Source organism: Vulpes lagopus, chromosome 2 (assembly GCF_018345385.1).
Source record: "Vulpes lagopus strain Blue_001 chromosome 2, ASM1834538v1, whole genome shotgun sequence".
Lineage (NCBI taxonomy): Eukaryota > Metazoa > Chordata > Mammalia > Carnivora > Canidae > Vulpes > Vulpes lagopus.
The window spans coordinates 114240402-114266904 of record NC_054825.1 but is presented as its reverse complement, the minus strand read 5'-3'; the positions used below and the strand labels follow the sequence as shown (position 1 = coordinate 114266904).

The window sequence follows — 26503 nt, the reverse complement described above, 5'->3', positions numbered from 1 at the left end:
CTAGTCTTCATTCACATCCCAGATGAACTTCAGGGGAAAATCTTTCATCTCCCTTTGGAAAATCTTGTCAAACCTTTCATTCTGCTCAACAGTCATGTGATTTTTCCAGTCTCCAATGGTACCTGGGAGGAAAAACAAGGGAATTACATCAGGGAAGAGTCTGAGAAGAGGGGCATTATGCCTTAGCATTGTTGGGAGAAACAGTTTTTGCATTTTGATTTCTCTCCCCACTAAGGCCTCAGTGAGTCCTGAACGCGGCCCTGCCCCTTCCCTCTCCCACCTCCTGGCAAGTGGGCAAACAAATTCATCCTCGCAATTATGCTGTAATGTCAGATAATTAGCCCAACTTCTCAGCTGGCAGACACCTGGAAAAGAAGAAAACTCTGGCAGCTTGTTCAGTATTATGCTACAGGCTAGCATGGGCTATGGTAGTTTAGAGAAAGAAGTCCTGCAAAATTTCCATAAAATCAGGTATCAATGAGCTGATTTATAACTGATGAGGACCTGGCAGTTCAGAGAGATGTTTAAAATGTAGCCCAAGGAACTAGAGTTCACAATGGCTGCCCTGTAATGATTCCCTCTTCACCCACTTTAGGTTCACAACAATCTTACTTTAAACTTGTAAACACAGAGCCGTGATGACAGACACAGGCTGATAGAGGGAGAGGCAAGAAAAGAAACACTGATCTTCACACACACTGAACTGTATACAGACAACTGAAAAAACTGAAATATTAACACAACTGGAATCATAAACCATAGCAGTGCAGGAGCGCTGAAGTCCGTGCAGATGCTGCCCAGGGGATCACATCTAAGAGAAAAGCGCACCTGTGTGCTCAGTAAACATATGGGGGTGTGCTTCATTTCCACAGGAGATCTGGCTCCTTGTATTTTTTTCTAAGCCCTTTCAGTTTGTCATTTTCGGGTGTAAAGACATATAAGCACAGAAATTTTTCTTTTTTCAGAGAGAAAGAAATTGCAAGCACAAAGACAATGGCAGTTGAAGAGGGCTTTGTATCTGCACCACAATAGGATGTGCAGGGCATAACGGGAAGGTGTTTCCCCACTTCTGGAGGCTCTCAAGTACCAGTGTTTCATATTTTTTTAATTGAACAGGTAAATACATATGAAGAGATTAAGTAAGGAAATACTAACTTGAGGAAATCAAAGTGACAATTTCTTGCTACTTGACATAGAGGCATAGCACCCTATGTGCAAAATTGAGGTCTATAATTCCGTTTTATAGATTTTCCGTGTACCAAGCTAGAACATCATAAAATATAATGTAGAATGATTGTATAAAATAAAATAATTTACCATGTTCAAATTTATCAGTTCTATAAAATCTCACTCACCGAGGATATATTATGATAAATGAGATATTCCTATACTTTTTACAGATGTGAAATTCTAGTTTACTAGAGGACACGTGATAGTCCTGCCCAAGAACACAAGCACAGCAAGTGTATGTTCTTAATTCAGTCCTGGTGGAGGTTTAGGAAAAATCACAGAGATGGAAGAGCAGCCGGTGACAGCCAACAGACCCGTCATTACCTCATCATCACATGCTGAGCCCATGCTAATGAGAGGAAGCAGTCTAAACCTAAATGAACATCTGTTTTGTGGCAGACATTGTGCTAGGTATTGGTAGATTTTCAGAGGCCGTGGAGAAGACCTCGTGATTTTAGGTAACTCATCAGATTCATCCAGGAAACAAATAATATAGTCTCCTAAAGAGCACCAAGAAGAAATCATAGAAAATCATCTGTTAAGAAATGAACAGGCCCATGAGGGTTCTGTTAGGAAAGTCCACCTACAAGTTTAGAGGATAGACTGGTCCTTTTGTACCATAGTACAACACAGCCATTTGCTGTTCAACCTCCTGTTCAAGCTCACCTTTGCGAAGGAAATGACCTTTTACATTCTTTCCATATGCAGTTTTGATTATATCATCATAATTTGCTAGTGGGTCATACTTCATGTTGTCAAATGTGGCCTTTGTCATGACAGCATCTATATTCTCCTCACTCAATTCTTTCCCCAGAAACTTGCAGATTTTTAACACAGAACCTCTGAGATCCTGAAATACATCAGAGTATGATAAATTATGCACAGTATAAGAAAGAAGACTTACTCGAAGGTCACAGCTAAGAATAAAAATAAAAAATGTAGGTGCTTATGTTGGCTAGAAAAATGGACTTGGACCACAAGAAGTGACTTGCTTATTCTTCTTGGTAAATTAATCCTTCAGTGTGCATTATTTTAGAGCACATTTGGCTTCATTACAGATGCTCATTTTTCATTTTAAGTAAGTCAGCAAGTATTTGGGGAGTAGTTACCACATGTCAGACACTGCCCACATGATGGTGCAAGAGAAGAGAGGCACAGCTGGGACTTGGTGCTGGGAATTCAGTACACAGACCTAGGGGCAGGAGTAATTCCATAACAGAATTTGGAGAAATGTTCAACAAAGATGGGAAATTTGTTTGGGGAATTAATGCAAAAACAGGAAATTTTTGTTATTATCTAGAAATTTCTAGATAGCCCAACTGAAGGTATGGAATCCGGACAAAAGAAAGGAAATATATGCACTGTTGTGGTTGCATGGAAGGTGTGAGGTTCCAGGTCACAGGACTATCAGAATTTGAATCTCCCTTGTGGAGCTTGGGCATGTGCCTAGGAGCAGAAAGATGGGAAATGGGGCTGGAGGCAGTGAGGAAGCCATATTGTGAGTGAGGTTACAAGGCCGGCCACATACCTGAATATCTCATTGGTGGGTGGTACAGACTGAACAAGAGAGTGTAGGCTTGGTGTCTTGAGCTTGGGGCAAGTATAGCAGAAACCAGTGACAAATACTCAACACATGGCAGCCCTTATGCTTGCCTACCTGTCAACTCTTTCTCTTCTTTCCCGGCTAAGAGATCCCTGATGGTGTTCTGGCAGCAGTGCCCAGACCCCTTCCAGTAATGATCTGGAATGATCCAGATCCTCATGCAATCCCATTGTCCTCTACAAGACATTCACCTAGGGTGGTCACACGACCCAAATTGTGTCAGAAAGATGAAGTCAAAGAGAAGTTTGAAAGAGTGATTGTCCTCCTAGAGAATAGATGGGAGCGAAGCAAGGCAAGAAAGCCCTTCTCCTCCCACTTCGCTCTCTTTCTGCCATGAATTCTATCTTCTGAGGACATGACTTTGGAGCTATAATCACCATCCTGCTACTATGAGGGAAGACATCGTTGTCACAGTAAATATGATAGAAAGGAAAGACAGAAAATGCTTGAGTCATTCACAACATGTTTAAGCTGCCACACTCAACATCAGGATAGGCTGTCTCTGGGTTTGGGTCAATAAGCAATAGAAATTCTTCTGTTTTAAGGCATTTGTAGTATGCCTTAGTATATTATACTAGTATATTGTAGTAGTATTTGACTATAGTAGAAGCTGGATTCTTTCTTTTTTATTATTTATTTTTAATTTTCAAGTCAACATTTAGTTGGCTAAATTCAATAACTCAACATATAGTACATCCTTTAGTTTCAGATGTAGTATTCCAGAATTCTTTCTAATCATACACAGACATTTCATTTAATTTTTCTTACAATACTTAACTACAATACAGACAAGATTAAAGTTTCCCATGAGATGCATCCCAGAATGATGAATATAACATCTAGATGATTACTAGAATGAATAATGCAGAAAATAGATTTCATAACCCTTGCAAGAGCGACCAATAATCTGGCTCACAATAATCAAACATATGCATGCCCACATAGATAAATAGACAGTGCCTCATGACAGCTGGTTTTTGGAAAGAAAGTTCCAGTTAATTAACTGTAAATGAAAACATGGTAAGCAAACTACAGGAATGATGTAGGAAACACATCTCCTATTATGCTTAATCTGGGATCTCAAATTTGATAATGTTTTGGGTGTTCTACATATGAACAGTCAATCAACTCATTTAGCCAGGCTGAATTGTTTTACAGCTTCTGTGAAGTCACTAATGTCATGTTTCTCACCTTGTTTATCTCCTCATACATCATGAACTGAATGTTGAAGAGGCTTTTGTGCTCATACCAACCTTTGATGTGATCAAACCAAAGGCTTCCTATAACTGTGGGAAAAACAGATACACCATCAGGCAAATTTGTTGAACAGGTTGAAAATAAGCTATAGTCGTAGGAGGTACAGGAATCTTTACTAACAAAGAAGGAAGAGGAAGTCTGCTGGTAAATTTCAAATTCTCCCTAGAACCTGGTTCTAGGAGCACTATCCACCTTCCCCTAGGAAACAATTAGATTAACTCAAGGAGAAATTAGTCTCTTAAAAATGCATTTTATTCAGGCAGAAAATCATCTTAACATGGGGAGAGAAAAACCAAAACCAGAAAAGAGAGAAAGGAATCCTCTCCTTTTTGCTCCTCCCACAGTGTCCAAAGGCACCTAGAGCTATTTGCCTGCTGCATGCAACAAGAAGTCTTCCTGATGAGTCACTTCAGCTCTCCAGTTGACTCTCCTGTTCCAGATCATCATCTCTACCTCTGCAGGCCTTGCTCCTGATCAAACAGTTCCACTGGCTTCTCAGAACACAAATGTGGGGGGCTGGCTCCTAGGATGGGGGAGAGCATTTTTTTTTTCTTACAAAGCAAACACTTTTATTTTCTATGCAAAGGTGATTCCGAGAATTTATATAAAGGCGGGAAAGGGGCAGCAGGAAGCTCCTGGTGTGGCATCGCCCCTGGGCTCCCTGCCCAGCCTTCTGCTTTCCCTGATGGGACAGTTGGGAGAGCAGAGGGGGCCACCCTGGCCTCAACTGTGCCTGGCCTTCCTGGGTGCCCAGTGAGCTGGTCCCAGGGCCTAGCCTGAGCTCCACCGCATCCGAGTTTGAAGGTGTTAGAAACGGGGGGAGCAGAAGTAGAAGAAAATTGCCTGTGCTGAAACATACATTTCCTTGTTTATTTGTTTTGTTTTGTGGGGGAGGGGGCGAGGTCCCTGCAAGGCCCCTTCCCAGGCTGGGGAGGGACCAAAATGCCATCATAGTATTAGGGACTGGAGCGTCTACAAATATTGAGGGAAACACACAGGCCTAATGTGAGCTACAAGGAAAAAGGACGCCTTCCACGATCAATCCTTGAGGTTTCAAGGATCAAGGATCAAGTAACTCTTGATCTTGAGGATGTGAGTTTGAGCCCCACATTGGGCATAGAGATGGGCAAAAAATAAAAAAAAAAAAATTAAGAAAAAAAATTTTAAAAAGAAAGGAATATGGAACAGAACTTTGTCAAATAGAGCTCCTGGGAGGTGCCCCTTGCAACATGCAGTGCAAAGCTCCAAACCTGTGATCTCAATTGAGATGCTTCTCTCTGAGCTAGACCAGACAACTGTGTGCTTGTGAAAGACTCTCTTCATGGTTAGATGTAAATATTCTCTGGTGATGTACCTGTAATCTTGACAGTCTCCTGAGAGGGAGCAGGAGTAATCAAAATCTGTAACAACGGCAGGTCATTGTCATCCCAGACAGCCCTACCAACTGGTTCGATACATTGATTACAGAACCCTGTTTGAATCTATTTCATCATTCACTCTCCGTCTGCCCAATTCACTAAGCTTAAAAATTTACTACAGGACACCAAACTTAATACTTATACTATAAATTTTAGTTACCTCTTCCTTCGAGAAATTGTTCCATGAATCTCTCAAAGGTACTTGTAACTTGTAATATCACATTTGTTCCAAAGTGGAAATATGAGCACAAAACATCCTTAGGGTTTCTGTATATGTAAATAATCTGGAAAGAAAGGAGGCATTCATTATTTCTGATGCTTTCATTCTCTCAGAGCTTTACCCTAATAGTTTCCAATTGGATGAAGCCTGTTGTTTTAACTCTACATTTTCCTAGCCACATCCTGTATATACTCAGCCCTCTTTGTATTTTGGGCTTTCCCTTCTTGGCAATGCCTTTCCTTTCATGATTGGCCTAGTGACTCTCAATTATTCCATAAGACACACTTCACATGGTACCTCTTCTTAACTCACCCTGACAGAGAGCAGCAATATTCTCTTGTCTCTACATCAACAAGCTAATACATGTGAAAATGCCCCATAGCTATAAATTATATAACAATAAGAAAAGCATATTAAGATATTTTCAAATCATCTTAGAAAATTTAGAATGTCTTTTTTCATCCTTCTGTGTACGGTTTACATAGTTCTTATTTATATATCTTCATAGTGTAAAGTACAAGTACTTTGCACAGAGAAGTTAAAGTTACTTCAGGATGTTTGGCATTGAAGGAATATGGGATTCATTCTAAAAACTGTTTATTATAACCAATCAGAAGACTTGCATTCATAAAACAGCTGAGCAACTCAATGACATTAGAATACAAAATATCATCAATCGCTGTCTAGCCCACGCTTATTCAACGTGTATATAGCTATTAGTCAGGGGGCCTGGATGAAACCTAAGGTTTGTATATTCATAATGGCATGTATATATTTTGTGACTCCTTTGGGAGTCACATCTAGGTTCATGATAGGAAAAGCTTTCATTCACCTACTGCCTCCCTGTACATTGCCTGGAGCCAACCCTTAAGCTAGAAGATGAGCTTGATGCATGTCAGCCCACTGAACCCTTCACCCATGGGATTTACTGATATGAACAAAGTGGTTGATAATACCAAACAACCGTTAACACTGGTTGGTATCTGTAATGAAATAAAAGGTCTTCTTAAACATGGAGGAAGAAGTTCTTTTCATTCCCTTGCTGCTTTGGCTTTGAGAATGGCTTCTTGTCATTAATCCACAGGATTGTATAAAAGTGACATAAGCACAATGGTACAAATGAGTCACTTATGCCACATGTCCTGATCCTAACCCTCTTAGGTAGATGATTACACATTTATGAATACAGGGAACCTGGAAGAGCAGTGGTTTGGAGATAAAATAAAAAATGCATTTGGATATTTGAGTTCCATGTTTAGATAACAGGGGCCATAGATATATTTGAGATCTCTTTAGACATAATAGAGGAAATGGAGTGAGAGAAGTTTTGCTTTACTGTAAAAACGTGACACATTAAAAGTTGGTTATGTGCCAAATGCAATGATCCTGTAATCACCAGGACAATGGAAATGAATGAAAAAAGAAACAGTATTGCTCAAGCAAAATCTTTGAGGATAGAGCAAGTTTTTCACAGTGGGAAACATGGCCATTTTCCCCCAGTAATCTGTTTTTGGGATGACTTTAAGCATCATAGGGCATTTAACAGCATGCTGGAACTCAACCCATCAAAGATCAGTAGCATCAATACCCTAGCCAAAAATGCTCCAAATATTCCAAATATCCTATGGGGACAAAATGTCTGTCATCTGCAAAACAGTTGGATAGATAAAACAGATCTAGAAAGGGATCCAAACAATAAGGAGAGGGCAGATATATACTGAAAACAAAAATGATCAACACATTCCACTCCTCTTCTTAAGGAGGGAAGGCAGGGAGTGGAGGTTTGGGATGTGGAGGTCATTGAGTGGGAATTCAGTTTATTGTGACCCTTTTACTGGGATAGGTGGAACAGAATGTTATTGAATTTTGAGAAGATGAAGACAGTAGCAAATGGTCATTTTGGTAACGGTGAAAGCAAAACTTTTTTTTTTTTAGCAAAACACTTTTTTTAAAAGTAAAATTTGAGCATCAAGGTCATAAAAAGAAAAAGAAGATACAACTTTTAAGTGCGTTGTTTTTTCTTCCCACACTACCAGTTCATGAACACCCCGAATATACAATAATTGGGTTTCACCAGACTTAGCGGTTAGAAGCTGACCATAAGAGTTGAATGGAGCAAGGGAATTGAGGCAAAGGGGATTTGAATGCAAAATATGGGGTCATTGGTGGGTGAGGAGAAATTGAGGATATGTGAGAGAGGGGGTGGGGTGTGTGTTGAGACAGAATGGAGGGGGAGGGAATTGGAGATCTGAATGTGCTGACAGGTCACTGCAAGAGATACCTGAAAGGAGTAGGAGGAAAAGGAGGCAGCACTCAGATAACAAGGTGCTTGAAGTCAGGATTCAAGTTAGAACAATCACTGGTAATCCCTTTGTTCATTTATTCAACTCTAATGCTTGCTGGACACTGTTCTGTGCACTTCCAACTCCATCTCTCTCATGGGTTTGTACTCCAGCCAGAACCGGACAGTAAATAAACAGGTAAGTATGTATTGCATCAGGTGGCAAATGGTATCATAAAGAAAGGCAGGTTTATAACACATTTATAAACCCTGGAGGTTGGCAGAGGAATAGTTCACTGGAGGTGAAGTCCACACCGAGAGGTCTGGTGGGGATAGGGGTATGGGTGGCCAGTGCAGAGCCTAAACATGAAGGAGGCAATCCTGCACTTGCATGACCCTGAGAAGGCTCCTTCCTGGTGACCCCTCAGGGGCAGTTTGGCTCACATTTGTCTGGCACTGCAGAAGACCATTCACATCAACTTTGAAACACTCCCATGAGTGACAGGAGTAGAGGTAGAGAGGAAGGTAATGAGTCAAGAGCTGAAATTATCAATGAGTGGAGGTGACTGATCCAGGGAGAGGGAGAGAAATACACTCAGTAGAGATCAATGATTTGCTCTGAGGTTCCCTTGCAATTCCAAGGAATGAGGTACATTTGAACAGAAAGTAGGAAGAATAGGTGAAGTGTGAAAAGAAAGCAGGGAGGGCACACAGAGCCAAGAAAAAGGAACTGCTAGCATTTTATATATACTTGGTACTACAGTTGTAAAAAATGAAAGGATATATAATTATATAATATATAATATATATGGTATTTTAATACAGTCTGTCAAGCAAATTAAAAGCACACATATCTATTCTTTCCTTTTTGAATGTCTGTATTACTTTTATAATCGGAAAAGAAATGGTGCAAGATACAAATCAGATACTGTAGATAAGACCTCAGATGGCTATTGAAATTTAAAGTTTGGAAATAGCCATATTTGTGAACAGTTGGATGAGTGCACAGTGTTGATGAAGTGAAACAAAATGAAATCATGAAAAAGAGCAATTATCTTTCAGCAGTCAGAGTCTATTTCCTACTTTGCCTTTTTTGTTCTTCAGCCCACTTGGAACCAAGTTGTATGGGAGGTGGGTAGAGAAGAGACGAGGAGATGGTCTTTTCCCAAAATCCAATTGTCAAAAGTTGTACTCAAAGAAGGGGACCTGATCCACTGCTTGCAGTTTTCCAGTGCCTCTGTGATGTTCCTCAAAATAAATCAGACTTAATAACTGCTGAAGCCAGACAGTTCCTATAAGAGAAATAATTTTGTTTTCAATGCTGCACAAATTCCTCCAAAATGTTAGATATGTCTCAATTTTTAATCAGAGCTTGCAATTATCATAAGTAAATGGTAAGTTTATTGGATTGGAATTTTTAATATATCTAAAGTACAGTATGGGTAAAAGAAAACAACATTGCCTTTATTTTTCTGTTTCAGGAGATGCTCCATTTGAAACTCCATGGGCATTTGTCCCACACATTTATTCTTTGACTCTTCTGTCCTTCCTTCTGCTTCATATACAGGACTTATAAAATATCGTCTATGGCTGCCTCCCTATTTCCCTCCCAACTCCACTCCTAGAAGCCAATGAGCCAATATTAGCAAAAGCAAAAAACAAAAAACAAAAAAAGAAAAGAAAAAAAAGGAATTTCACTGAAGAGTACTTTCCATCTTTCCCCCCTTTCCCATGTTTGTCTGTGCCCATGATGGCTACTTAAGGAAAGAATGTTCATTATGAACCCCTAAAGGAGGCCCTGGGACACCCACATGGAGATGGGAATGGAAAGATGATGCCTAAAGTTAGACCTTCTGCTTTAAGTGGGATGTGACAGATTTTTATGATGACTCTTTCACTTCATTCCAATTAGAGTGAACATTTGTCACAAAATATGTGGGTGTAATTGCCTGCTTTAGTTCCTTACACTTCATTTGCAATGCTTCATATATGGGACTATAAAGGTCATGCTTCTGACATATCCAGGCAATGCTTTACAAAGACTTCTCCCATCAAAAAATCACAAGTCCCAGAAAGATTCAAATCAACTTCTGAAATGAGAAAACCCATTCTCCCCTGGTCAGTTCTCATCTTTGGCTTCCTTCACAAGACTCTCCAATCACCCATGCTAAGTAGCAGCCCCCAGCGAGCAAGATCATTGTTGGGCACACATCCCTTGCTGGCAGTTGCAGGTGGTGTGCACCTTATCAGATCCTTCCAGTACCTTAATATTGGTGGTTGTAGTCCTCCAGTGTTGCCCGGGGAAGACCAAGACCACATGGGCCTACATGCTACCACAGCTGGAGCTCAAACTCAGTGAAAACTGTTAGGAGGCTCTAAAAGGCTTTCTTTTTTTTTTTTTTTTTTTTTTTTTTATTTTTTTTTATTTTTTTTTCTATTTTTTTTTTCTAAAAGGCTTTCTTACATCCTTTCACTTTTCCCAGATAACAGACACTGCTTCTGTAGGAGGGATTGTAGCTTTAGAGTGGCAAAGAGGTATCATGCCATAGTTCTAGAGACTCAATAAGAGGATGCAAAAATCTCTGCACAGATTCAAAACTTCAAATGTCTTAAGCTTTTCCTCCCACTCCCCTTTCCACATGGTGTTCATCTGTCTTCTTTCTTTCTTTCTTTCTTTCTTTCTTTCTTTCTTCTACCTTCCATTCTTTCTCTTCCTTCTATCCTTTCTTTTTCCCTTTCCTTCCTTCCTCACTGCCTTCCTCCTTTCCTTTATCTCTTTCTTGGACTATCTGTTAGTCAGCTGTTAGCATAATGGGATACTAAACTTTTCTCTTCAGTTCGTGATATATTAACATCACTGATTCACTACAGGCCTTCTGTCATCTGTTTATTCCTTTATCTCATTTCCTGTTCCATCCTACCCCTACTCAAACCACAGACAGGCAGGCTTTGGTATTTAAAGTTGTTTCTTTGCTGGAATGTATTCTTATCAAATATGCCTTGTTGTATGTGTTTGTATTTTCAGTGGATGGGCATCTCTTCCTCTTTCACTGTACTCTGTAGTTTAACATTCATTTATATGCTATGATGTCTGATCCATTGTGTCTAAAAGAGACTATGTTTCAGGGTTGCACCCCCACACTGACCTGTCCACGTTCTCCCGACGGACACCCCACCCCAAACAACACTGCAGTGTACACCTTCACTCATGTTCCCCTATGCACCAGCATAAGATATTTTGGAGACAATACTCAAGCAGGAATTGCCTGCTAGGTCTGTATTGCAGTTGTCCAGGGATTGGCAGATTGCTCTCCAGAGATGCTGCTGAGATCTTCTCTCTCAGGGGAAATATGCTAATGCATGCAGATGTCTGTGTACTCCATGACAGCATTCAGTGTTATTCACCCCTCCAAAGTTTGACAGCCTAGTAGATGTAAATTAATACACCACTGTTGACTAACTTGAGGGTTTTTTTTGTTGGTATTGCTGGAGGGTGGTTTTTCTCTGTACATCTTAGCTCATTTGTTTGGCTCTTTTAAAATTCAGATTGCTGTCCCCCACTTGCTGTTTTGGAGTCCTACTGTATCATAGATAATTAATTATTTCTTAATTGTAAACATTGCAAATATTTCCTCTCTTTCTGTCACCTATTAACTTTGCCCAAGGGATTCTTAGAACTATGTGACCTATTCTAAAGTAATAAGTATCATCTTGTGGAGAGCAATTAGAGCAGCAGAGAAGATTTTGAGTTTTTTGGTGAGGCTGAGTTTTTAATATAGCCATTCAAAATGCAATCATGAGAATATGAATTTTTAATTTTTTTTTAAATTTATTTATGATAGGCACACAGTGAGAGAGAGAGAGGCAGAGACACAGGCAGAGGGAGAAGCAGGCTCCATGCACCGGGAGCCCGACGTGGGATTCGATCCCGGGTCTCCAGGATCGCGCCCTGGGCCAAAGGCAGGCGCCAAACCGCTGCGCCACCCAGGGATCCCCGAATATGAATTTTTAAGTAAGGACTCAAACGAAGGGAGTATTCCATGTACACATCTAGAGGAAGACGTTTTTACAGAAAAGAAAATCTGTGAGTGCAAAGAGCCTGAGGCTGGAACATGTCTGTGATATGGAGGAAGAGCAAATAGCCAGTGTTACTCTGGTAAAAATATGAAAAGTATTTTTTCTAACACACATAGAAAGATGAAGAATTAATATCAATCCTTCACAATCTCTTCAAAAGCTAGAAAAGAAGGGAAAACTTCCAAACTCATTTTAAAGCCAGAATTACTCTGACAAAACCCAGACAAGGCAAGTACAAGAAAGGAATATTAGAGGCCATGAATCTTGATGAAAATGGATGTAAAAATCCCTGTTAAAATATTAGGAAACTACTGAATTCAGTAATACATTAATAGGGAGGACCTAAGATGGCAGAGTAGTAGGAGGACCCAGGTTTGCTTCCTTCCTCCAACACAGCTAGATACATATAAAATCATTCTGAATACACAAGAAATCAATCTGAGTGATGAGGCAGCACAAGGCTAGATGAGGACATAGCACAAGCTGATACCCTGCAACCTTCTCCCTGTCCCGATTACTGGGTGAAATATGTGTGATGGAGTAATGTCACACATACTCCAGGAAGCTCCCAACTGTCTTCATGTTAATGCCTTGCTAGAGGGAAAAACAACCTTAACTTGACAATGGCAAGGCCTCCAGTATCTTCTAGGTCCTCTTTAGCATATGAAAGTTCTTTTGAAAACCTCCCTTTTCCTTACCTCTCCTAACTCCCAAGTATATAATCAGCCACCCCTTACAACCCCAGGGCAGCAGGTCTTCCTGCCCAGGGGTGCTGTCCTCCTTGCTTTAATAAAACCACCATTTTGCACCAAAGACCTCTCAAGAATTCCTTCTTGGCTGTGGGCTCCAGACCTCACTACATCATATGTCACCTACATTTAAAACTACATCACTCTCTCTCCTGAGAGCTTTTTCTATATCCTTGCTTAATAAAACTCTATCCCTTTACTTGCTCTCCCTTTTCTGCAAGATTCATTCTTTGACTCTGTAAGACAAGAACCTTGCTCTCCAGGTGCATGAGGACTAAGAACAAACCACACAACATGAGGGAGAGAAGAGGCCACATCATTAAAGGTAGAAGGCAGAGATGTGGTTTGGGGGAGAAAAGGATCCCCAATGCTGCAGAGTGGGAAAGACCAGGTCACAGAGACAGGAGAGAGAGAGATTGAGAGAGGGAGAAGTACACAGGTGATCTCACAAGAAAACATTTCCCCACACAGTGACTGGGAAAAAGAGGCAGTCTGATTTTCGTGAGTGCTTACAATCAGCAGGGTTCAAAGACTGGAGGATTGGAAGTCTGTGACTTGGCTGGTCTGGATCCCTGTGGGCACTGCAATGCTCCTGTGGAAGAGGGCAGATGGCCTGAAGTGGACAGCAGGACCTGATGATCCTATGGGACTCCCTGGGAGAGATGGTTCCCCCTTCCTGGAGTGCATCTGAGAAAGATGGCATTGTCTCGCTGGGGACAAAAGGGCTGGCAGGTGCCATAACGTTCCCCCAGTGCTCAGCAAGGGCACAGACCCCTTCTGACGGCAGCTAACCTGGACACTGGCTCTTTGCTGGGCTTTACCCCAAACTCCCGGCTCTTGAACTTTAGGGACAGACCTGCATCGTTTCCAGCACAGCAAGACCCTCGCCCAGAGGATCAGTGGAGGTCCACAACACACCTTCCCTAAAGTTTCAAGTTTTAAAACTCACCTGACCTGCCTGGAATAAAACACAGGTGCATTGCACTGCCAGGTGGGCAGCCAGCCTGGACACAGACAGGGTGAAGGCAAGAATCTAGGGATGCTTGGGACACATGAGGGGAGATTGTTCATTCTTCTGTGAGGGCTTCCCAGACAGTAGCAAGCTTCAACTCCCTTCTCTGGGATGAGGGAGGGGATTGATGCCATTTCTCTCTCCTACCCCTCACCATAAACTAATTTCAGTAAGCAGCACAGGTCCAACAATGACAGCCTAAACCACTACCACAAGGCCCATCCCCTCGCACCTGCAGGCACTGCTCAACTAGGGTAAGTTTGCCTGAGAACAGGAGCTGTGGGCCTGTCCCCCAGAAGACTAGGAGAAACCCTCTGCAGGCACAATGTCTACTGACTATAGGGAACTGACTAAACCTTCAGTTCAAAAAAAAATAAAAATAAAAATAAAAAAAAAAAGAAAATAAACCTTCAGCTCTAGTGGAAAATGCATCACATGTCTTTTAACAAGTAGACCACAGCACAATCCTAAAACCCACCACACTGTGGTCAAGTTTCAACACTCCCTACTGTAGGCAAAGAGAAACTCTAAACAGGACCTGAGGGAAAGAGCACCTAAAACATAGCCATAGAGTGCACACAGTATATGCCAGAGACACTTCTTGACGTGTCAGGCTCTGAACAGTATATGATCTCTTCTTTATAACGCCATTACTCTCAGCAGCAGGAAAACTAATAGGCTTTCCTAACACAAAATAAAAGACAGAGACCTGGACAAAATGCCAGGATGGAGGAATTAATCCCAAAAGAAAGAACAAGAAAAGAACATGCCCAGTGATTTAATCGAAACTGACATGAGTAGTATGCTTGATGAAAAATTTAAAGCAATAATTTTAATAATACTAGTTGAACTTAAAAAAAAGCATAGAAGACATCAGAGAGTCCCTTGCCACAGAGAATGAAGATCTAAAAAATAGTCAGACAAAAATGAAAAATGCAATAACTGAGATTTGAAACCGAATGGATTTAATGACCACAAACATGGAAGAATCAGAGGAACAAATAAAGGATATCAAAGATAAAACTATAGAAATAATGAAGCTAAAAGAAGAGAGAAAGAGAAGTATTAGATCACGAATGCAGGCTTAGGAACTAAGAGACTCCATAAAACATAATAACATTCATATCATAGGAGTCCCAGAAGAAGAGAGGGGGGAAAAAAAGGAGCAGAAAGTTTTTAAGGAAATTAGACCTGAAAATTTCCCTAATCTGGGGAAGGAAACAGATATCCAAATCAAGGAGGCACAGAGAACTCCTATCAAAATTAACAAAAGCAGGTGAACACCAAAATTAACAAAAGCAGGTGAACACCAAAATATATAGTTAAATTTGCAAAGTATAGAGATATGAAAACATCCTGTGAGTACAAAGGGAAAAGAAATTCATAATTCACAAGGAAACACAAATAGGGTCAGCAGCAGATCTATCCACAGAAACTTAGCACACCAGAAGAGAGTGATATGACATATTCAATGTGCTGGAGGGGAAAAATATGCTGCCTAGAATTCTCTATCCAACAAGGCTTTCATTCACAATAGAAGGAGAGATAAAAAGTATTTTCCAGACCGACAAAAACTAAGGAGTTTGTGACCACTACCCAGCTCTGTGAGAAATATGAATGTGACTCAATGAAGGGGAAAGAAAAACCAAAAGCAAACATGGACTAGAAAGGAACAGAGAAAATATCCAGAAACAACACTGAAATAAGTAATAAGGTGACACTAAATTCATATCTGTCAATAATTACTTTCTATGTAAATGGACTAAATGCTCCAGTCAAAAGATAAAGGGTGTCAGTATGGATAAAAAAGCGAGACCCATGTATATGCTGCCAACAAGACACTCATTTAGATCTAAAGACACCTGCAGATTGAAAGTGAAGGGAGAGAGAACATTCATCATGCAAACAAATGTCAAAAGGAAAGCAGAGTAGCTATACTTCTATCAGAAGTAGATTTAAATCAAAGACTGTAAAAGGAGATTTAAAAAGGCACTATATTATAAAGAGTTTTATCCAAGAAGATCAAGCAATTATAAATATTTATGCCCCCAACCTAGAGCACCCAAATATATAAAACATTTAATAATAAACACAAAGGAACTCATCAATGATAATACAACAGTAATAGGAGACTTTAACACATCACTTACATCAATGGATAGATTATTTAAACAGAAAATCAACAAAGAAACAATGACACATTGGACCAGATGAAGTTAACAGATACAGAATATTTCATCCTAAAGCACCAGAATACACATTCTTTTTGAGTGCACATGGGACATTCTCCAGAATAGATCACATAATAGGTCATAAACCAGGCTTATTAAGTACAAAAAGAGTGAAATCATACCATGAATATTTTCTGACCACAATATCATGAAACTTGAAGTCAACCACAGGAAAAAATTTGCAAAGACCACTGCACATGGAGGTTAAAGATCATTCTACTAAAAAATGAATGGGTCAACCAGGAAATTACAGAATAAATAAAAAGTACATGGAAACAAATGATATTGAAAACAGGAGAGTCCAAAATCTTTAGGATGCAGCAGAGTGGGAAACAGACATAAGAATGAAGACATAGAGTGGGAAACAGACAAAAGAATGAAGACATAAGAACAGACATAAGAATGAAGTATACAGCAGTACAGAACTACATCAAGAAGCAAGAAAAATCTCAAATACACAATATAACCTAACCCCTAAAGTATTGATAGAAAAAGAACAACAAATGAATCCTAAAGCCAACAGAAGAAGGGAAAAAATAGAGATTAGAGAAGAAATAAGTGATATAGAAACAAACAAAAACCTCACTAGAACAAATCAATGAAACCAGGAGCTAGTCCCTTGAGAGAATTAATAAAATTGATAAAGCACTAACCAGAGTTATCGAGAGAGAGAGAGATAAAGGACCTAAATAAATAAAATCAGAAATGAGAGGTGACATCACAACCAACACCACAGAATTAGAAACATAAGACAATATTATGAAAAATTATATGCCAACAAATTAGGTAATCAGGAAGAAATGGATACATTCCTAAAAACATAAAAACTACCAAAACTGAAGCAAGAAGAAATAGAAAATTTGAACGACTAAAGAAATTGAATCAGTAAGCAAAACTCTGCTTGAGAAGAGAAACAAAAGTCCAGGGCTAAATGACTTCCCAAAGAAATTCAACCAAATATTTAAAGAAGGATTAATTACCTATTCTTCTCAAACTATTCCAAAAATAGGAATGGAAAGAAAACTTCCAAACTCATTCCACTAGGCCAGCATTACCTTGATTCCAAAACCAGACAAAGACCCCACTAAAAAAGAGAATATAGGCCAATATCCCTAAGGAACATGGGTGTAAAAATTCTCAACAAAATGCTAGTGAATTGAATCCAAGAGTACATTAAAAGAATCATTCACTATGATCAAGTGAGATTTATTCATGGGCTACAAAAGTGGTTCAATATTTGCAAATCAATCAATGTGATACACCACATTAATAAAAGAAAGAGAAAGAATCACATGATCTCTCAATAGATGCAGAAAAGTATCTGACAAAATACAGCATCAATTCTGGATAAAAACCTTCAACAAGGTAAGGATAGATGGAAAATACATCAACATTATAAATGACATATAAAAAACCCACAGCTAATATCATCCTCAAAGGGGAAAAATTGAGAGCTTTCCTCTAAGGTCAGGAACACAACAGGGATTCTCACTCTCACCATTGTTACTTAACATAGTACTAGAAGTCCTAGCCTTGGTAATCAGATGACAAAAAGTTATAAAAGGCATCCAAATCACCAAAGAAGTCAAATTTTCAATCTTCACAGACAAAATGATATTCTATGTAGAAAACCCAAAAGGCTCCACCAAAAGGTTGGTAAAACTGATACACAAATTCAGTAAAGTCACAGGATGCAAGATCAACATTTCTATACACCATAGAAATCAGCATTTCTATTTCTATACACCAAATATGAAGCTGCAGAAAGAGAAATCAAGGAATCTATTCCATTTTCAATTGCACCAAAATCAGTAGGATACCTAGGAATAAACCTAGCTAAAGAGGTAAAAGATTTGTGTGCTAAAAACTAAGACACAAAGAAATGGAAAAATATTCCACGTTCGTGGATGGGAAGAATAAAGTTAAAATGTCTATACTACCCAAAACAATATACACATTCAATGCAATACATAAATAATACCACAGCATTTTTCACAGAGCCAGAACAAACAATCCTAAAATTTGTATGGAACCACAAAAGATCCCAAACAGCCAAAGTCATCTTGAAAAAGGAAAACAAACCTGGAGAGGTCACAATTCTGGATGGCAAGTTATATTATAAAGCTGTAATGATCAAGAGAATATGGTACCAACACAAAAACAGATACATAGATCAATAGAACAGAACAGAACATCCAGAAATGGACTCACAACTATACGGTCAACTAATCTTCAACCTAACAAGAAAGAACATCCAACAGAAAAAAGACAATCAGAGAGTCTCTTCAACAAATAGTGCTGAGAAAACTGAACAGCCACGTGCAGAAGAATAAAACTGGACCCTTTCTTACACTATACACAAAAATAAATTCAAATGGATGAAAGACCTAAATTTGAAACAGGAAACCTTCAAAATCCTAGAGGAGAACAAAGACAGAAACCTTTTTGACATCAGTCAAGACAACTTCTTACTACATGTGTCTCTGGAGGCAAGGGAAACAAAAGCAAAACTGAATTATAGGGACGTCATCAAGATAAAATATTTCTGCACAGTGAAGGAAACAGTCAACAAAACTAAAAGGCAGCCTTCAGAACAAGAGAAGATTTATGCAAATTACATATACAATAAAGGGTTAGCATCCAAAATCTATAAAGAACTTATCAGACTCAACAGCCAAAGAACACATAATCCAGTCAAGAAATGGGCAAAAGACATGAATAAATATTATTCCAAAGAAGACATCTAGATGGCTAACAGACACATGAAAAGATACCCCAAATTACTCAGCATCAGGGAAATACAAATCAAAACCACAATGAGATAATACCACACACCTATCAGAATGGCTGAAATTAACAACATAGGACACAATATATGTTGGCAATGATGCAGAAAAAGAGGGCACTCTTGCACCATTGGTGGGAATGCAAACTGGTGTAGTCACTCTGGAAAACAGTATGGAAGTTCCTCAAAAAGGTAAAAATAGAACTACCCTATAGCCCAGCAATTGCACTACCAGGTATTTACCAAAAGGATACAAAAATCCTGAAATAAGAGGATACATGCTCTCCCATGTTCATAGCAGCATTATCAACAATAGCCATATGATGCAAAGAGCCCAAACGTCTGTTAACTGATGAATGCATAAAGAAGATGTAATATATATACACACACATATATATATATATAAACAATGCAATATTCCTCAGCCATCAAAAACAATAAAATCTTGCCATTTGCAACAATGTGGATGGAGCTAGAGTGTATTATGCTAAGCAAAATAAGTCAGAGAAAGATAAATATCATATGATTTCACTCATATTGTGGAATTTAAAAGACAAAATAGATTAACATAGAGGGGGAAAAAGGGAGAGAGGCAAGCCATAAAACAGTCTCTTAACTACAGAGAACAAACTGAGGGCTGCTGGAGGGAACGTAGAGGAAGAATGGGTTAAATGGGTGGTGGGTATTAAGGTACGTATTGTGATGAGCACTAAGGGTCATGTGATGGGACATCACTAAATTCTACTCTTGAAACTAACATTACAGTATATGTTAACTAACTAGAATTTAAATAAAAACATTAAATTAAAACAAAATACATTCAAAGAACCATATACCATTCTCAGGTACTCTTTATTCCAGAGATACAAGGATGAGTCGACATCCACAAATCAGGATGATATACCACATCAACAAAATGAACCATAAAAACTTTATTATCATCCAATTGATGCAGAAAAAGTATTTGAGAAAACTGAACATCCATTCATGACAAAAAGTCTCAACAGAATGGGTATGGAAGGACATATGTCAGCTTACAAAATGCCATTTATGACAAGCTCACAGATACCATTATATCCAAAGTTGAACAGAAATCTTTCATCTAAGATCAAACCAGGATCAAGATGCCCATTCTCAGTAGTTTTTGTGGAAATCCTAAGAGAGCAATTAGGCAAAAAAAAAGAAAGAAAGAAAACACATCCACATTGCAAATGAAGTATAAAACTATCTCTCTGTGTAGATGATAATGATATTGTATATAGATAGCCCTAAAGACTCTCTCAAAAATACTTTTAAGACTAATAAACGATCCATTTGAATTTTTTATTTGCAGGATATGAAATCAGGATATAAATATAAGTTGCATTTCAACACAATTATAACAAACTATCAGAAAGAGAAATTAAGAAACATCCCATTTGAGGACTCCAAGATGGGGTCATCCATACCAGTGAAAGAAAAGAAGCTCATGGAGGTGAAAGTAGGAGAGCTGCCAGGCTGGATATTGATGCGGGACCTCACCCCTAAGGGCAGTGCTGGAGCATTTCAAAGAGGTTACTACCGGTATTACAACAAGTATATCAATGTGAAGGAAGGGGGTGTTGCTGGGATTTCTATGGTGCTGGTTGCTTGTGTGCTTTTCAACTACTGTCGTTCTTACAAGGAGCTCACACATGAACGGCTTCACAAGTACCACTGAAGAAGGCCCAGTATGAAAGCACATTTGGCATTCCTGACCATGACTTTTGCCTGGCATCCTTGAATCCTTCCACTGCCTAATTCACAATTAATATCCAATAAAAGTTGACTGGTAAAAAAAAGAAAAAGAAAAAGAAAAAGAAACATCCCATTTATGATAGCATGAAAAAGAATAAAATATGTAAGAATAAATATATTCAAGGAGGTGAAAGACTTGTACATTGAAAACTGTAAGACACTGATAAATTGAAGAAAACACAAATAAAACACATTCTATGCTCATGGATTAGAATAAACAACGTTGTTAAAATATCTATACTAGGGGCAGCCCAGGTGGGGTGGCTCAGCAGTTTAGCACCACCTTCAGTCCAGGGCCTGACCCTGGAGACCTGGGATGGAGTCCCACGTAGGGCTCCCTGCATGGAGCCTGCTTCTCCTTCTGTCTGTGTCTCTGCCTCTCTCTGTGTGTGTGTCTCTCATGAATAAATAAATAAAAATCTTCAAAAAAAAAAGTCTATACTATAAAAAGCAATCTACAGATTCAATGCAATACCTATCAATGTTACCATGGCATTTTTCACAATAGGACAAACCATTCCAAAATTCGTTTGTAAGTAAACAAGACCCCAAATAGACGAAGTAATTTTGAGAAAAGAGAACAAAGCCTGAAGCATTACACTTCTAGGTTTCAAATAATATTACAAAGTTATAATATCAAAACAGCAGGGTATGGCATTTAAAAAGACACATTGATAAATAGAACAATAGAGAGGTCCCAGAAATAAACCAACACATTATCACTTAACTGATGGCAAAGGAGCCCAAAATATACAATGGGGACAAATGGTGTTGGAAAAGTTAGACAGCCAAATACAAAAGCATGAAACTGGACCACTCTCTCACACTACACACATTAATTCAAAACAGATTAACGACATGAATGTAAGACCTGGAGCATAAAACTCCTATTGGAAAACATTGCTCTTAGCAATGACTTTTTTATGGGAGTTGGATATGATGGTATAAACAAATGCAACAAAAGCAAAAAATAAGCAAGTAGGATAACATGAACATCAACTAAAAAGCTTCTGTACAACATGTGGGAACAGGCTGTGAAAAAGGATGAAAAGGAGATAGAAGAGCTCAAGAAGGAAGAGCAAAGACACATAAAGACCACGGATGAGGCCATGGCCCAGCTACAAGACCTGAAGAATCAGCATCTGATTAAGAGTTCTGAGGTGAGATGGGGGAGATTCGTAAGAAACTGGGACACCAACGAAGAAATGACCCATTTAAAGAAGGAAGTAACAGCCATTGGGACCAAGCTTGAACAGAAACGCAGTGACCAGGGGGATCCCTGGGTGGCTCAGCAGGTTTGGCTCCTGCCTTTGACCCAGGTTGTGATTCTGGAGTCCCGGGATCAAGTCCCGTGCCGGGCTCCCGGCACGGAGCCTGCTTATTCCTCTGCCTGTGTCTCTGCCTTTCTCTCTCTCTCTCTCTCTGTCATAAATAAATAAATCTTTAAAAAAAATCTTAAAAAAAAAAAGAAAGAAACGCAGTGACTGCTATAACATGCTACAGACTTGCCAAATCTAGGATATCAAGTTACCCCTGTCTAAGAGCACTATGGATGACATTAGTCAGGGAGAGGGTAGCTCTAGGGTGAGGATTCAGTGAGTGGTTTCCAGTGAACTTCCAGTGTCTCTGCATGAGAGGCCCACACTGAGATTGACTATGGTGAGCTGTGTGAAGATCTGAAGGGTACCCAGGCTGAGGAGGTCAAACAGGAGATGAATACACTGCAGCAGGAGCTGAATAAGCAGCAGAGCGTACTCCAGCATATTGCTACCCCTAACATGAAAGCCATAGAAAAGCTGGAAAGTGTCCAAGGCAAGTTACAGGAGACCTCAGATAAGCTGCGAGAAGACTGAAAAGCAAGCCAAGAGAGCCAAGCAGGGATTCAAACAGATCAAGAAGGAGCACTTTGACCATTTCAACACTTGTTTTGAATCTGTGGCCACCAACACTGATGAGATCGATGAGGCCATATCCCATGACAACAGTGCCCAGGCATTCCTGGGCCCTGAGAACCCTTAGGAACCCTACTTGGATGGCATCAGTTACAACTGATGGCTCCTGGCAAATGCTTCTGGCCTATGGTGAACTTGTTGAGGGGGGAGAAGAGTGGCAGCTCTGGCCTTGCTCATTGCCATTCACAGCTAGAAGCCAGCCCCCTTTTTCATCCTGGATGAGATCGATGCTGCCCTGGATAGCAGTGACATTGGCAAGGTAGCAAATTATATCAAGGAGCAATCAAGTTGCAACTTCCAGGCCATTGTCATCTCTCTCAAGGAGGAGTTCTACACCAAGGCTCAGAGCCTCATGGGAGTCTGCCCTGAGTAAGGGAACTATGTGAGCAGCAGAATCCTAACCTTCGATCTCACTAAGTACTCAGATGCCAACCCCAACTCCAATGAGCAGTAGCAGTACTTCTGCCCTCCTGCCCTCCTGCTCTGTCTGGATCCCTAAGCTGCCCCTCTCCCAATCTCTGAATATTTGGCCCCTAACATTCCCCTACTTCTTGTCCCTGTTTGGTAGAGTCATGGGATTCAGGCACTGCTTTCAAGTACCAAGTAGAATTGAGGTGATGTTAGCTCTGGGGCAAAAATTCCTGAGCTACAGTGAGCACCTTGGCCTTTGCAATGAGGTGCTGAGCTCATCTGAGCTGAACAGGGCCATCTGTCCATTCCTTCTCACTCCTCGCCCCCTCCAAGACCTCCTGCTCATCAACCATAATCATGGGTCGGGCCCCTTGCATCTTGTTTGTGTGGAGTATGTGCGTGTGTATATATTAGTCCATATGTTTACATATGGGTGTGTTTGCAAAGTCATAAAGATATTGGAGACTCATTTTAGAAGGATCCTAGGCTGAATTTGATTCCAAGAGAGCTCAGTATTACAGCACCCCAGAGCTGGGCAAAGGTATCCAGGACCTCATAGGAATCAGTCAGACAAAATTGCCCTTAATCACTCATTCGTGTTTTCATACATTTGTGCATTCATTAGACATATATTGAGCACCCTCTATTTGTCAGGCTCTATTCTAGAAATATAGAGCAGAATCAGACATGATCTCTACCCTACTACTGAGGAAATGCAGTGGGTTCATTGTTTCCCACAGTCAGCTAAATCATATTTATGCATACTTTGAATTAGAGAAGAGGATGATCACCTCCAGGCTTCCTGAGCTGAACCTTGACAAACTGGTAGGATTTGGTTGGGCTCTGAGGACAGACAGTTGTGGTTTCTAGTCCCTTTTATTAATCACTCACTAGTTTGATGTTGGGCAAGTCATTTGACCTTTCTATGCCTCAGTTTTCTCATCTGTAAAATGAGGCTAACAATATGACCTACCCCATAGGGTTTAATGATGTCAAGCTCCTCACTGAGGATCTTATCCCTGTTTGGAGCCCACTAGGTGCTAACCCATCAGAATACAAGCTTTCTCATCCCTGGACCCCTGAGAGCTCTGATCCCAATTGTTGGGGACAGAAGGAGCCTCCAAATCTGGGAGATGCTAAATGTCTTGGTTATTGAGAGAATTCCAGGGCACCAATGGGATTTACCTGGATGGTGAAAGGCGTGAAGAAGCCTACAGCTTCAAACATGTATGGTATCCAGGTGCCTGGTCCCAACTTGGGTAGTGAGGAAGTAGGAGAGAGATAGCCTGGAGCACATCCAGGCCAAATGTGTATGAAGATCCTTTTGGGAACTAACTCTGTCAGCTGCAGGAACTGTGCAGAGGCAGCACAGCTTGCAGCCATGAGGTCAGCCTTTACTTGTTCATGCACTGTCAGACCATCACTTTGTCCTGATTGTATACTGCATTTTTGTTTTTCAAATGTGAAATCAGTTCTAACTACTCAAGTGACACATAAATCCATTCTCTAAGAAATTAGATTTATAAGTAAAGCTAGCCTCATTTGACTATCATTGCCTTCCAACTCTCTAATATGCTATTATGTTTGTTGTACGTCCATCTAAATTCTTTTTAAGACTTTTACATATATGAGTAATTTGAAAACATTATTGTGTGTTTAATACAAATGTTATATTGAGTCCTGCAATTTGCTTTCTTTGCTTAACAATGTTTTTGAGGTCTATGCATGCTGTTTTTCCTAAAGTAGGTTCAACTCATCCTTTGTAACTGCCATATTGAGTGTCATCATATGACTTTACCACGTCTTACCTGTTTCTTTTGTGCTGGCTAGTTAAGACTGTTTTCTGCTTTTGCTATTACAAATCACCACGTTGGAAGATTATGTGTGTGTGTATGTTTGTGTGTGTGTGTGTGTTCATGTATATATATATGTGTGTGTGTGTATATATATATGTGTATGTGTGTGTGTGTGTGTGTGTGTATATATATATATATATATATATATATATATATATATATATATTTACCCAGGGTTGTTTCCCAGAAGTTCAATTGCAGAGTCCTCAGCTATTTATATTTTTGTTTTGAATAAGCACTTCCAACTTGCCCTCCCGTACTATTTACTCAATATTTTTCTTGACATAGTCTTAGGTGTAACATTGCTATTGATTTCACTTTTATCCAAAGCAGTGATATTCATGAAACCACAGATTTAATGTGCTAATTATATATTTTTCTAATACACATCTTTAATGTGTCCATCTTTTGAGCCTAACTCAAAAAACATTTCTGTACAGCAAAGAAAGCTATCAACAAGATGAAAAGGCAGCATTAAAAGGAAAAAAATATTTGTAAGTCATTTATCAAATAAGGGGTTAATATCCAAAATATATTAACAAGTCATATAACACAATAATAAAGATTACAGAAACCCACTTAAAACATGGATAAAGGACTTGAATAGACATGCATGTATATACACACACATTTATATATATATGCATTGTATACATGTATGTATGTTTTGGTCCTTTCTGAGTGCTCTAGCAAAATAAGACCCAAATAATTGAGGATTATTACACACTGTGATAATTAGTATAAGTTAAATTTCCTCCTTCTCATGAACTTGGTTATTAAATACAACTTCAACTATAGCTCAAGGTAGCTTTCTTTTTTTTTTTTTTAAGATTTTTATCTATGTATTCATGAGAGACACACACAGAGAGAGAGAGACACATACACACACAACACACACACACACAGGCAGAGGGAGAAGCAGGCTCCATGCAGGGAACCCGATGTGGGACTTGATCCCGGGTCTCCAGGATCACGCCCTGGACTGAAGGCGGCACTAAACCGCTGAGCCACCCGGGCTGCCCAACTTTCTAAATGATAAATATTTCTGCAGCCTTCCCAGCCCAATTTAGCAATTTAGTGTTTGATAGGGTGTCTTTAAAATATCTACTTCAATATTTTCTCCATTTCCTTGTCTACATCAAAAATAACTTGTAGGGACGCCTGGGTGGCTCAGCGGTTGAGTGTCTGTCTTTGGCTCAGGGTGCGATCCCGGGGTTCCAGGATTGAGTCCCACATCGGGCTCTCTGTGAGGAGCCTGCTTCTCCCTCCGCCTATGTCTCTGCCTCTCTCTCTGTCTCATGAATAAATAAATAAAATCTTAAAAAAAATTACTTGTAGCTACATTGTAAAAGACCTTATTTCATAGGATATTAAATTCAATACACCATGATATCTAGTAGATGAAGTGTATATATCCATATAGAATACTACTAAAAAGACAGTTCCCACATTATTAAAGTATCATCTGATTTCTTAGATTAGCTATTAGAATATAGAACTAACCAGATTTAGGGTAAGTGATTATGAAGACATCATCTTCTCTGACTTCAAAATTATCTAAGTTTTCTATAAAGTCAATATCAATTCCTTTGCGATAAAAATAATATCCTTTAAATTTGAATAAAAATCCATCTCCGTCTTCCAT

The 26503-nt window shown here is 39.5% G+C and overlaps 2 protein-coding genes across 2 annotated transcripts; one reads left to right on the top strand and one right to left on the bottom strand.

Moving 5' to 3' along the window:
• LOC121485336 (amine sulfotransferase-like) lies at positions 1 to 26503 on the bottom strand. The gene is given in 6 exon segments (XM_041745547.1): positions 1 to 122; positions 1897 to 2080; positions 4025 to 4119; positions 5669 to 5792; positions 9093 to 9301; positions 26362 to 26503. Coding segments are annotated over 6 exon segments (876 nt in total).
• Positions 20296 to 20562, top strand: LOC121485337 (ATP synthase subunit f, mitochondrial-like). Its single transcript, XM_041745550.1, has one exon. The coding sequence runs from the start codon at positions 20296 to 20298 to the stop codon at positions 20560 to 20562; it is 267 nt and encodes an 88-aa protein (XP_041601484.1).